The sequence below is a fragment of the Zerene cesonia genome, unplaced genomic scaffold (assembly GCF_012273895.1).
Source record: "Zerene cesonia ecotype Mississippi unplaced genomic scaffold, Zerene_cesonia_1.1 Zces_u004, whole genome shotgun sequence".
Classification (NCBI taxonomy): domain Eukaryota; kingdom Metazoa; phylum Arthropoda; class Insecta; order Lepidoptera; family Pieridae; genus Zerene; species Zerene cesonia.
The window spans coordinates 1,941,981-1,953,903 of record NW_024045134.1 but is presented as its reverse complement, the minus strand read 5'-3'; the positions used below and the strand labels follow the sequence as shown (position 1 = coordinate 1,953,903).

At 35.8% G+C, this 11,923-nt stretch overlaps 1 protein-coding gene across 4 annotated transcripts; it reads right to left on the bottom strand.

Annotated features, from left to right (window-relative positions):
- Positions 1-1,658: 1,658 nt before the first annotated feature.
- Positions 1,659-9,968, bottom strand: LOC119838646 (muscle M-line assembly protein unc-89). Of its 4 annotated transcripts, XM_038364695.1 has the most exons (7): positions 9,715-9,968; positions 9,555-9,640; positions 6,626-6,793; positions 5,171-5,274; positions 4,956-5,096; positions 3,761-4,857; positions 1,659-3,603 (listed from the first exon to the last, which is right to left on the bottom strand). In XM_038364695.1, exons 1-7 carry the CDS (start codon positions 9,761-9,763, stop codon positions 2,513-2,515), a joined length of 2,736 nt encoding a protein of 911 aa, XP_038220623.1. In that variant the 5' UTR covers positions 9,764-9,968; the 3' UTR covers positions 1,659-2,512. The 4 variants fall into 4 exon arrangements, with proteins under 4 accessions (XP_038220623.1, XP_038220626.1, XP_038220624.1 ...); XM_038364698.1 differs by lacking the exon at positions 5,171-5,274 and having other exon boundaries at positions 9,715-9,967; XM_038364696.1 differs by lacking the exons at positions 9,555-9,640; positions 9,715-9,968 and adding an exon at positions 8,804-9,093.
- Between the last annotated feature and the right edge of the window lie 1,955 nt (positions 9,969-11,923).

Sequence of the window (11,923 nt, the reverse complement as noted above, 5' to 3'; positions counted from 1 at the left end):
ACATGTGCAAATTAAAAAGATTTTGTTGTAGCATCAGAAAGGTTCTTATGGAGAAAAAATACGTAGCAGGGGTGGGTCGCTAAAATATCGTTTGTTAAATTGTTGCTTTTTATTTAATTGAAAAAAAAACAATATGGTTCAATATTGATCTCAATTATAAAGTAGTCGAGCACGCTTCGGCACAAATTGGGCCAGCTCGCACCGGGGAAGTACCACACCCCCACAGAAGACCGGCGTGAAATAGCATTCTGCTGTGTTTCGTTCGGTGAGTGGGGGAGCCGGAGGCCCATATCCTTTTCCTTACCCTTCCCAGTCCTTTCCTTTATTCCTATCGCCAATCCTTTCTTAATCCCTTCCCAAAAAGTCGGCAATCCGTAGATCGGTAGAGGCGTAAGGTCTGCAATGGACCTTATGCCTCTCCAAATGTTCATGGGCGGTGGTAGCGCTTACCATCAGGCGTCCCACCAGCTCCATTGCCGACTGTAACATAAAAAAAAAAATAAATAAATAAAATTAAGTCGTACCCTACCATTCTTTTTCATTGAAGTCCACAATATTGTTTGTAATGTTTTGAAAAAATACCTAAGGATTTTATTTTCGAAAATAGAGTGGCAACCTTAGGATGGATTTGGATATGGATTGATGTATGTATGCATGTTTGTTACTATTTCACCCGAAAAACAAGCAAACATAGAGTGATAGATGGATTTTGATGATACTCACTCTTTTTGACACACTTTTGATGATTATAGAAATTAAAGACTAACGGATTTAAACGCGATTTATTCATTGTTATTTACCTGACCTGACGTTACGAACTCAATAGCGAGTGTGTCCACGTGTCTCCCCGTGTCCGTAAATAATAATAATAATAAAAATCCAAATAAAATAAATCCGTTAGTCTTTCAATTTCTAAATGCATATATTAGTATGGTATTATGTTATCTGTAATACATATAACATAATATCATACTAACTATAGTGTTTGACTTACGTTGGAATAAATTATAACACTGATGACTCAATAAATAATCATTAAACATTGGTTCTTGGCTAGTTGCACATAAATTATTGATGTGTAGACGATATGCTGGTTAAGTAAGCTAATACGCGGCCAATTTATTGATGGGTTAGCTTCATGATGTACATAATATATTGAACGTAAACAGGGTTAAGCGACTCTACGAGTCGAGGAGAACTCTTTCTGAGATACAAAATATATCATTAGTAGGGCGATTTGGAGAGGATTGCATAAAGAAAATGATTAAAAACTATGTTTTCGTCTAAAGTTCGACACAAGTTTCCGCACTCGAATCGTTAGCGTAATCGGAAGTCGTTTCGTAAGCTTAACGTAACGTTAACAACAGATATTAATATTCTTTTTGCCAATGTGCAAAGAGAACAGCCAAGAGTTTGAAAAAATATAATCCAACGTAAGTGAGAAAGTAACTCAATTATTTTCGTTACATACAGGATTCCATTCACACTCCATCAATATATTATTTAAATTATTATAAAAGTGTATCAAAGCCCGAAGCTAAGTTGTCATATTCCTAGCTAAAGTGTACACTGTACTATAAAAATGATTATATTATCTAGTATGGGACTCGTTTCCTTCGCCCTGATAGAGAGTAAATAAATAACGACAGGTATTATGAGTAATTATTTTATTTATACAATGTTACTGATGAACTGACAGTAAACAAATTTCATTTAAAGAAAAGCAACATACTTTAAGCATACGAAAACATTTATGTACAGAGTAAGCTCGCCATCTTGAGACACTCTTCATACAACCACAACATTTATACTAAACAGATAACAAAATTTCTAAATATATTACACATATATTTACAATGGCCACACTGAGCCTCGAGACATAAATACTGAAACTTTCATACTAAATTAACAATAAAATAATATAGCTCCAGTTCATAAACATACAAAATAAATATGTATTTAATAAGTTATTAGTAGGATTTTTTCAGATGTTTCAGACAGACTATATTGAGAGAATGCATGCAGAGAGCATCATAAATTTAACTATTTATATATAAATTGCGTGTTATCGATTTATGCCTTTAGGTATAATTATTACACACCAAGTTGATTCATACAGAAAATGCTAATCGGTTTTTGAAGATACCATCCTTTTGATATAAGTTGTAATCTATTTAACAACACAAGTAACAATTGGATATTTATTGAGAATGTCTATCATACACGGCAAGTTGAATCTATAACATTAAGATAATATTGTCTTGTGGTACTAATCAATACCACAATATCAAAGGGAAAGAAGTATTCACATCAAAGTATTGAACAACTATTTGTAACAGTCGGTAGCAAATAAAATGGACACCAATGCATGTTTATATATGGTATGGAATAGACTACACATAAACGGACCTACAAACTGTCTGCAACTTTGTACCGGTGCTTGGATAACATCTGAAATTCAATTGTCCTAATCACTGACTATTTAGCCACTAAGTCTGTTGGGGGCCGGGCGCTATCTGAACTTGCTGGAGCGAGCCCTGCCCGCCGAGCGGAGCCTTCGCCCCGCGTTGGGGTCCACCCGAGCCACTCGCACCACTGGAAGCCAGTCACATAAACCCTGCAATGCTCGCTTCTTCTTCTTAAACTCGACCTTTTCCTCGCCCTCGGAGGACGTCCGCTTCTCGGACTCCTTCGACGACCGATCGTTACATTTATTCTCTATTAAATTCTTATCTACATTCTCAGACTTTTTCTCTTCCACATCCATCGGACATGCCAACTCCAGCTCCTCAGGGTCCGACGACTTTTTATTAGCTACGGGTATTTCTTTTGATTTCGACTCTTCTGTGAGAGTGTTTTCATTTTCAGCTTCTGAATGATTCTCGTCGATTTCACTGAGCGTTTCGAGGTCTGGTTCCGCCGACGATCTGTCCAAACTGCCGTCGACCTTTTCTCCCTCGGTACTGCTGTTTCTGGAACCTTTCTTCTTGTTTCTCTTCGTCGGCCAGCCCGTTCGGTTCTTCTTTTTAAATTTGCCGCGTCTGTCTCTCGTCTTGCCCGTGTCCTGTTTTATTTCGTTCCGGATCAGATCGCAATTTTCACATTCTGAGACTAAACTAGACACATCGGGGACGGCTTTGGAGGTGATAACGGGCGTATCGCAGTCCATTAAATCCTCCGAGACATCGTAATCTGACGCGTCTTCAAACACTTCTGAGAGAAATTGTTGTAATCTCTCCGAAGCCTCTTGAGTTTCTGTAAGTATTGGTTCTACTTTGGAGTGAGTATCACTAATTGTCTCTTCGGATGCTGTCGATTTAGAGTCATCAACGTGTTTCCGTCGATGTAGGAGGCCAGCTGAGCCTAAAATAGCTAGAGTAGAAGCATGTTCTCTGGGAGATTTCCTCGGATGACTCTCAAGTGCTAAAATGGCGGCTGTCCGCTTTCTAATTTTTTGTTTCTTCATTCCTCTAGTGCCGTATGAACGCGACGGCCCCGGTTTTTCCTCCCGGCGAACGAGGTCACTTAAGGGACAACAATTTGGCTTCAGAGGTGGTAACTGACCAATTTCGTATGGTAACTTTGGTGACTTTGAGTAAAGCGCTGTAACAAAAAAGCAAAATTGAACTATAAGACATGTGTTAATACATAATAAGCTTTTAAAACTAAAAAAAATACCAGACTTTTTATTGAGTAAAGAGTAAGGTTTCTGATAAGTTGTTAACATACTTAAAACTTTTAGTTAGTAATTCATATTTACCAAAATACTGAGGAACATTCTTAGCAACAACCTTGTCTTGATCCTGACGCTTGAACGTCTCAAACCAAGGCTCGCTATGTGGCACAGATTCAAAAGCAAACTCCAATTGTTCTACTGCCGGTGTGTATTTCAACTTTCCGTCTTCCCATTTCATACACTTCTCGGAAGCTTCTTCTCGGAGCGGGCTGACTTCTGGTTCAGGTTCTGGGGGCGGTTCCTCGGGCTCAGGCGGTTTACTCGGTGGCTGTAACCGCGCCGGTCTACCACACCCTCTCTTAGCCCTTTTCACCACTGGCGGTGCTCGTCGCTTCCTTCTCCTCTTATCTTCTTCCGGCCAGCTATCTTCTTCTGATGATTCTTCTTTCAACGCTACCGGCCTCGCTAACCTCTGCCGTTCTGCTGTGGGTGGTGGGAGCTGCGGCGATGCCTTTTTCCTCGTCTTGGTGTTTATTATCGCATCATCATCATCAGAAGACGTGGAACTTGTGGAACTGGCGCGTTTTGGGAACATGAATTGCTCAGCCTCATCGCTCAAAACCGACAGTTCTGAACGCCGCACTTTCCTAAACTTCACCACGAGTGGCTTCGTTCCGTTGCATACAGGCAATTCCTTCTTCTTGGTGAAACCACCACTCGAGCGTAGCTTCGTACTGACACCGACTACTTTATAATACTGACGGTCCTCTGATTGCGTGGACTCACTCGTCCTCTTGCTGCATCTGGTGTTGTGTTTCTTCTCCTCATCGAGACCGCCATTTCGTCTCGGGCTTATGTTGCCGTTGATGGCGTCTGGCGATTGAGATCTTTTGGAGCGTCTGTTTTTTGGCTCTGAGTCACCATTGCACAATTTGCGAAGTGAACGTCTTTCACCGTTCACCGGAGTAGCTTTATCAAGGAAGGTGTTGACATCTGCGCCTGAAGTTATAAGAGAGTCTAGGGCCAAAAAGTTGGCGTGATTTCTGACGAACGCGAGATGATGTGGTGTCCGCCGATGTGAGGTAGCGTCTGGGTAGTCAACATTGCACATTTCACAATAACCACCCTTCTCTTCTTTTATTTCTTTTTCTTTTATACGAGGTCGACTCTTCCTTGTCATTCTGCAACAAGACAAAAATAACAACAAATAAGTAACAAACACAACAAGATAACAAGATAATCTTAGAAAAACTAAACATTAAACTCGTTAAAAACTTACTTGTGACCGATATTATTGTTCGAAGGAATTGCGACGAGATTCTCCGGCGACTCCTTTTTCTCTTTCTTCTCCTTCGGGGGGTCTGGTTCTAATGAGATCTGGGGCCACTCGTCAAATTCCTTATACACAGGTCGGCACGGTCTGCAGAAAAAAGGGCAAATTGTAAATGCCATTGATCGTACATCGAATTTTTATTTCATTATACGGGTGCATACTTGTCCAAAAATTCAATCTTGATAAAATGTTTACTGAAGAAGTTGACCTGCGCTTTACGCGGCGTGATGAATGTGTCATACAGTTTATCCAATAGACTTATAGCCTGAAAGATGATAAATACATTGTAAGGATATATAATATATAGCTAAGAAGATTGCATATTATTTCCCAACCTTGTGTTGAGAAACAAACATAAAATCATGTGGAAAAACAAACTCTATATTATCTCGATACTCTTTGGTGTTTAAAGCACTCAGGTTGAGAAATAATAAATTAAGAATATTAGTAATAAAGGTTAAGTTGGAAAAAGAAATATCTAGTACAAGTTATTTTTATTAATAGAATTAGTTCACATGCAAATTTGTTATATTGCAACTATGCATTTTTTTATTGTAAGAATGAAATAATTACAAATTTCAGAGGTTTTTTTCTATATTAGAAACTTCACATTCTATTATTAAACAATTTAGTATAACTATAAATAATGTTACCATATATTTACAGTATATTGATCCCAAAAATCATTTCATGTACCATAATAATATTATTTTAAACTTATCATGCAATTCTTTAATCCACAAAATAGATTTAGCAGATATATATTATAGGAAACAGTTCTAAATATGCCAAACAGAATAACAGTTAACAATTTCAAAACACCAACAGAAAGCTTTTCAGAATTCTTAGCACATCTATACCTACACTAGATAAGCCCCGCAGTTTCATCCACGTCAAACACATAACATACTATAGCCTATGGTCCTTCCTCAATAATTGGACTATTCAACACGAACATAAATTTCATAATTTGAAACCAGCACAGCAACAAATTAATCTCAGCAGCTTACTTTATTATTTATGAATGCAATAGATATTTGATAATTTTGTTATTTAAAAGAAACTACAGGTAAAATACAACAATAGTAGATTTGCAAATAAAAATAACAAAGATTTAAGATGGCAACCAAACACAAGTGTGTATGGGTCAACATATAACAAAGCAAAGAGTTAGATCTTACTCAATATTTGTTTTTCTTGTTAGAATTTTCAAAAACACCTTATAATATATGGACATCTCTTAACATGTGAATATGGATTCCAGTAAACATTAACATGTATCAAGGTGCATGAATTGTGAACACGGGTATCATAAATACATGTTCAAGTTTTGCCATCTGTAGAATGCATACACAGGTACCGGACGTCCATGTACAAGAATGGCAATGTAAACTTAATATGTGATGTATAGGCATAGGTATTGTTTTTGTTAACAAAACTACCAATATTACATAAAATATTTTAGTGGACATTGATAGATACCAGTAATACATGTACAGGTAACATTGTATGTATATTGTGAACACAGGTACAATCATCACAGTATGTAAATTGTGAACAATATTAAGGGTAAGGAATGTGTTGTGATTATGAGCACAGGCACCATATATCCATACCTTTTGTACAGTGAGCTGCACGTAGTTGTGTTGCGCGGGCTTTGGCGAGTGCGCGCGCAGTCTCTCGAGCATGGCATCGGCGCGGGCGCGGCTCTCACGCCATACCGCCGCCGGCCGCTCGTCCGCGACCACGTGCGTCACGCGCGACGTGAGGAACACTTCTTCACGCTGTTATGATAATACAGTATTGTAAAACTTCTAATGGGTATAATATATTATCCATGCAAATTTGTCATATTACTAAATAGCCACTGGTGCTAGGGAATAATTCTTTGAGAAATAATAATGAAATTACTTAAATCTCCCAGAAAAATACAATAGTGATTTGTTTACACTTCTTCTAAATTGCTTGTAAGATCTTATCATTTATAATAGTATTGACTACCTTTGGGAATAGACTGACTAGATGTTGTAGGTACAATCTATATATCATCCAGATCAGTGAGAATTTAGTATGTAGATGCAATTTCCGAAAGAAATGGTAAAGACTCATCTTTTATAAAAGTATCAAGACCATTTATGGGAATTGATAATCTTAAAGGCACAACTCCTCTATCAACATCATTCATCACCATGCATAATGAATGTTAAGCAGTAAAATAACTATTTGGGCAGTTAACAAATTGTAATTTGCAGGTAGAAAATATTGTCATTCTGAGCAGTTCTATAATCAAATATCAGTCTGTCCATGGCTTTTCCTGTGGTATTACATATGAAACCAACCCTTAATGAATTCTTGAAATGGGTCCAGTGGTTTCTGTGAATAGCGTTGCCAAACAAACAATCAAGCTCTATATTTTTAATATGGATATTTATAATTAAACATGGATAGTGAAAGCATTGTTATAATATAACAGACAGTATGTATCAGGTAGATAACCTGACCGACCCTTTATACTCTCTATATAAAATATTCATTAGCGATTACTTATTAATCTTTTTTTATGTTTCAGCATTATAAGCAATAACTGTTATTTTAATTATGATGCTACACTTTTGATGTTATACAATTTTTTTTTATAATACGACTTTGTAGTTAAAATAAATCCACTGCAATAGTGAACATGAATAAATTTGTACATCTTATGATAAAGCATTTGAATAATTTTGAAGTGGTTAAGTATTATATTTGTAATAAATATTTATTTATAGATCTTTATGACATTAACATTTGTTTCTATCTATTAACTTAAATTTGAGGTTTAGCAAATTAGGTAAGAAAAAAACAAATAAATTTTCAATATCCTGCTATATACTTAAAAATAAATTTAACATTCTAAAATATAAGATATTATTAAACATGAGCATATTCCATTTACTTTTATTTATAAAACATATTTCTATCAAAACTCATATCATCAGGAACATGAATAAATACAAAACATAAAATATTTTTGACATTATAATTAAAGACACTAATTATGCTGGCAACTCTTATAAGAACTGTCAAGACAAATTGAATTGTTGTGACACATTATTTTGTTTGGTAAAATGTAATGTGAAAGTCATCAAAAACACGTATTTTGACCCAAAAGGTGAACGTAAGTAATTTCGTAACGTAAGAAAATTTCCGTCCAGAATGCTGACGGCGACTATAAACAGTCTCGACTACGGGCTGTTTATCATAACAAGAGAATTACGTGTCGTGGCAGTCAAGTGACCGATTATTTCTATGCAATCCGAGTCCGTGCGCAATCATGGAGTTTTCCTTGAAATACACACGGCGAAATTGACGCCGGAACGAGCCTCGCGCGGTACCCTGCATCGCGCCAACCGTCCCGCGCAAAAAAATAACACACTACCATCTTACATGCTATTTTCATCCTTAGCCCGACAATCTTAAGAATCATATCGCCTTGACTGTGTTAAAGCAATATCAACTGTCAAAAATTAAGCATACACACGCGTTAGCCAAAGAAAACTACATTTCAAACAGCTTTTAAATGGATGTATTGCAACGCAGCGTGATCGAACGCGGCGCGCGGCCTCGGCCCGTTGCATTTCGATCTGCGACAGCGGCTCTAACGCGAGCGTACAAAAGATGACCTAAAATCGAACGCAAGCTACGCGCCTAACTAGCCGCTACAACAACTGAATTTTAAACTATTTTCTAAATAATTATAACTAAAACCAAGTATAACACGGCATGTGTGGATATTAGTAGTCGTATATACTCACACAAAAGCCGTCCGGAAGGCCCCCGCGCACCGCTTATCACAAAAATAAGTAACTATATACTAGTCACCGAGACGGGACACTTCGTCACTGCTTGAATTACATGGAAACACTATGTACACTTCATACGTCCACTGCACTGAATATTGTTTCCAAGCACTAATACATACAATCGCGTAATAACTACTTTTTAGTCTTATTTATATAGATTTGCCTAATAAAATCGAAAAAGTAACAACAAACACAAATCTGTCATACAAGATGGAGATATTTTGCTGTAGTTTTTGTTACAGTCACTGGCAGCGCTAGTATCGCATGGAAGGGGAAAGACATACCATTGGCCGATTCAGATTACGTTCCATTCTAAGTATTTTATGTATGTGAAATTAAGAACATAATTTTGTATTTCACATAATTAAAATTCATATGTCTAATATTTTTACTATTTTATCGCGCTTTATTATAAATTGGTTAATTTTACACCAAAAGGGGTTAATTACATAAACAGCTGAAAATATATATTTTGCTTATCTATCAGAAAATATTGTGAACCTGATCGTGCACAATGTTAAGAAGCCAATTCAAATATTCATTACTTTTGTTTGAAATGTGAGGAAACTTATGACGTTTCATAAAAAACATCTTAATCGGATTGTATCTATACGTATAACCCAAATTTTAATAGAAATGCATAGCAAGGTTCTCAGACATTAAAAACAAATTATTTTCGCGCCAAAATTAACAAAATACTTACTAGGCCCATGTCTTGCAGTCTTCGAGATATAGATCGGGATATAGCTGGTTCTTGTATATCCAAATAAAAACAGAAGTTTTTGCGAACTGTAACAACAGAAAACCTTAGAATTCGTTCTTGTGTAAAAAATAATATCAATGGTATAATCTTGTATGCATACTCTTGGTATATTTGTCTTGTAGTTGTAAAGTCGAAACCATCGTGTTCATGAATAATATTTGTCACCAATATCTATCTATACGTTGTCACTACCACGTTGTAATGTAAAACAAATGTAATACGTTGCACTTATTTGCCATTTTATTTACATTTTATAATGCGTTACATAATTTAAAACTAAACAAGACTTTAAAGTGCAAAATTCACACTATTTTTCAATTGACCCTTGTTTCGTTCGACCCTTGAAAGATGAAATGTCAGTGCCAGCTGTGATGACTTATGACAGATAAATAAAAATCAATGATCTATGGCAGATGATCAATAAGATAATCAATATTCATTTAATGTCGATTTTAATATATTTATTATTTAATAATTTAAGATTTGTATAATACGAAAGAAAGAACTGCCTCCATGAATTGACGAAATACTTATGCAACAGTATTATTAATAACTAATGATCATGACAATGCTAGCATAGCGATTTTGTATTGTGTAAGGAAAGCATAATTTTTATACTCATAAAATAAATATGGCATCTCTACTCATTTTATAGCCCGTGGTTCTATAGCAAATGTTAAACCGAATCGACGAGCCCCGGGGCAGAGCATACATCGCATTTATATACCTACGTGCTTTATTGATTACTCGCGTTCAATGCTAGGCGTTTATGTACTGGATTGGACGTCGGACGTACCTACTACCTAGATAGATGTGGTACCTATACACTGTAACATGTGTACCTGATATAGAAACGCATAGACGGATGGGAATACGACCTATTTCATAACAAGTTTATCTAGGTCATATGAATGTTACACTAATGTATTTAAATTTCAAATATATTTGATGATACTATTTTTGAAGAAGCACAAAGAGTTGTTACGAAAAAATGCGATTAAACTTTTGAAATAACGTCTTAAGCTCATTTAGACTGATTTTCCTTGAGTATTTTGGTTCTTTCTTTGTTTAAGTGAGTAAACCCATTTCTATGTTTCCTACTATAAATCCACATATTATGATTGACATATCTCCTTTGCAATATGTTTACATAATATTTTAATCTTTTTAATTTTGAAGGATCTTTAGAACTTTAAAAATATTATTGAATTTAGAAATAACTATGAGATACAAGCATTATAAATGGATAAACAATATCTGTATTCAAGATTTTTATTTTTAACCAACTATTTTGGTCTGTGTCCATACAGGCATTCAAGTTGCATGGTAACAGACTAAATCGATAGGTAGGTAAGTACCAATTTATTCCGATTTCTGCGTCAGTATGTTCAAGGTTGAAATATAAAAGAAGCAAATTCATAGATGGCGTTTTAACAAATATTGAGAAATGGTGTTTTGAAATTATTCAAATTCATTCAATATTATATGGCTTAGGTAAGTATTGACAATAGTATTTAATTGTAATTATTTATTTATTTATTTTTTATTTATGTGCTGGTGGTTCGGTTACTGCTAAGCGATCATCGCATATGAACATTTGCAGAGGTATGGTCTTTGCAAATGCATTGTCGAAAAGAAAATTATGGTCATAGCGCTGGCGACTACGGCTTAATCGCGAAATAATTATGCGCCTGTTTCCACAAAAATCCTTGTATTTTTCAATACCCAAAAAAAGAGGGGGATGCAGCGTAATGCCATACTACTGCGGTGTGATCTACAGCCTGCCATACCAACGAAAATAAATGAAAAACATACAATTGAACCATACAATACATGTAGGCAAATTCATTTACGGCGTACCAGTATTGCATATGGACTTTTGGATACTGTTTGCCATACTTTTAGTATGCGTATGCGAAGGAAGTGCTGCCATACTTGGAAAACTTGCTTTACGACACACACTTCAAGGTGGAAGTCAAAGTCATTCGTTTCAGTATCGCAAATTTTGAGTATCCGGTTCGTTGGGATAAGCATCAATCTAAAAAAAAATATCCTACATTGTAATTATGTGCCTGGGTGACTGTCACACTCGAGATTTTCCTTATGGCCGCGAAAGATCGAAGAATTAAAGTACACAGTGCAATTTTAACAGATTTAAATCGGTTTTTTTCCCCGAATGTCGTAATCGAAAATTTTGAAAATCCTTTATGTCTCCTTTCTTTTCAAAATTAATGTAACCAATGTTTTCTTTGATTTAAATTTTCTATCTACAACATTTTATTCCACCTGTATATAATAAAAAGTCTAGA

What these genes read in the sequence shown, in the direction of transcription:
- LOC119838646 (XM_038364695.1), bottom strand. Translation starts at nt 9,763, where the DNA reads ATGAACACGATGGTTTCGACTTTACAACTACAAGACAAATATACCAAG. An exon ending in AAGATTGAATTTTTGGACAA is followed by an intron (nt 5,097 to 5,170) that starts GTATGCACCCGT and finishes TTTTTTCTGCAG; the next exon opens with ACCGTGCCGACCTGTGTATA. An exon ending in AACAATAATATCGGTCACAA is followed by an intron (nt 4,858 to 4,955) that starts GTAAGTTTTTAA and finishes GTCTTGTTGCAG; the next exon opens with AATGACAAGGAAGAGTCGAC.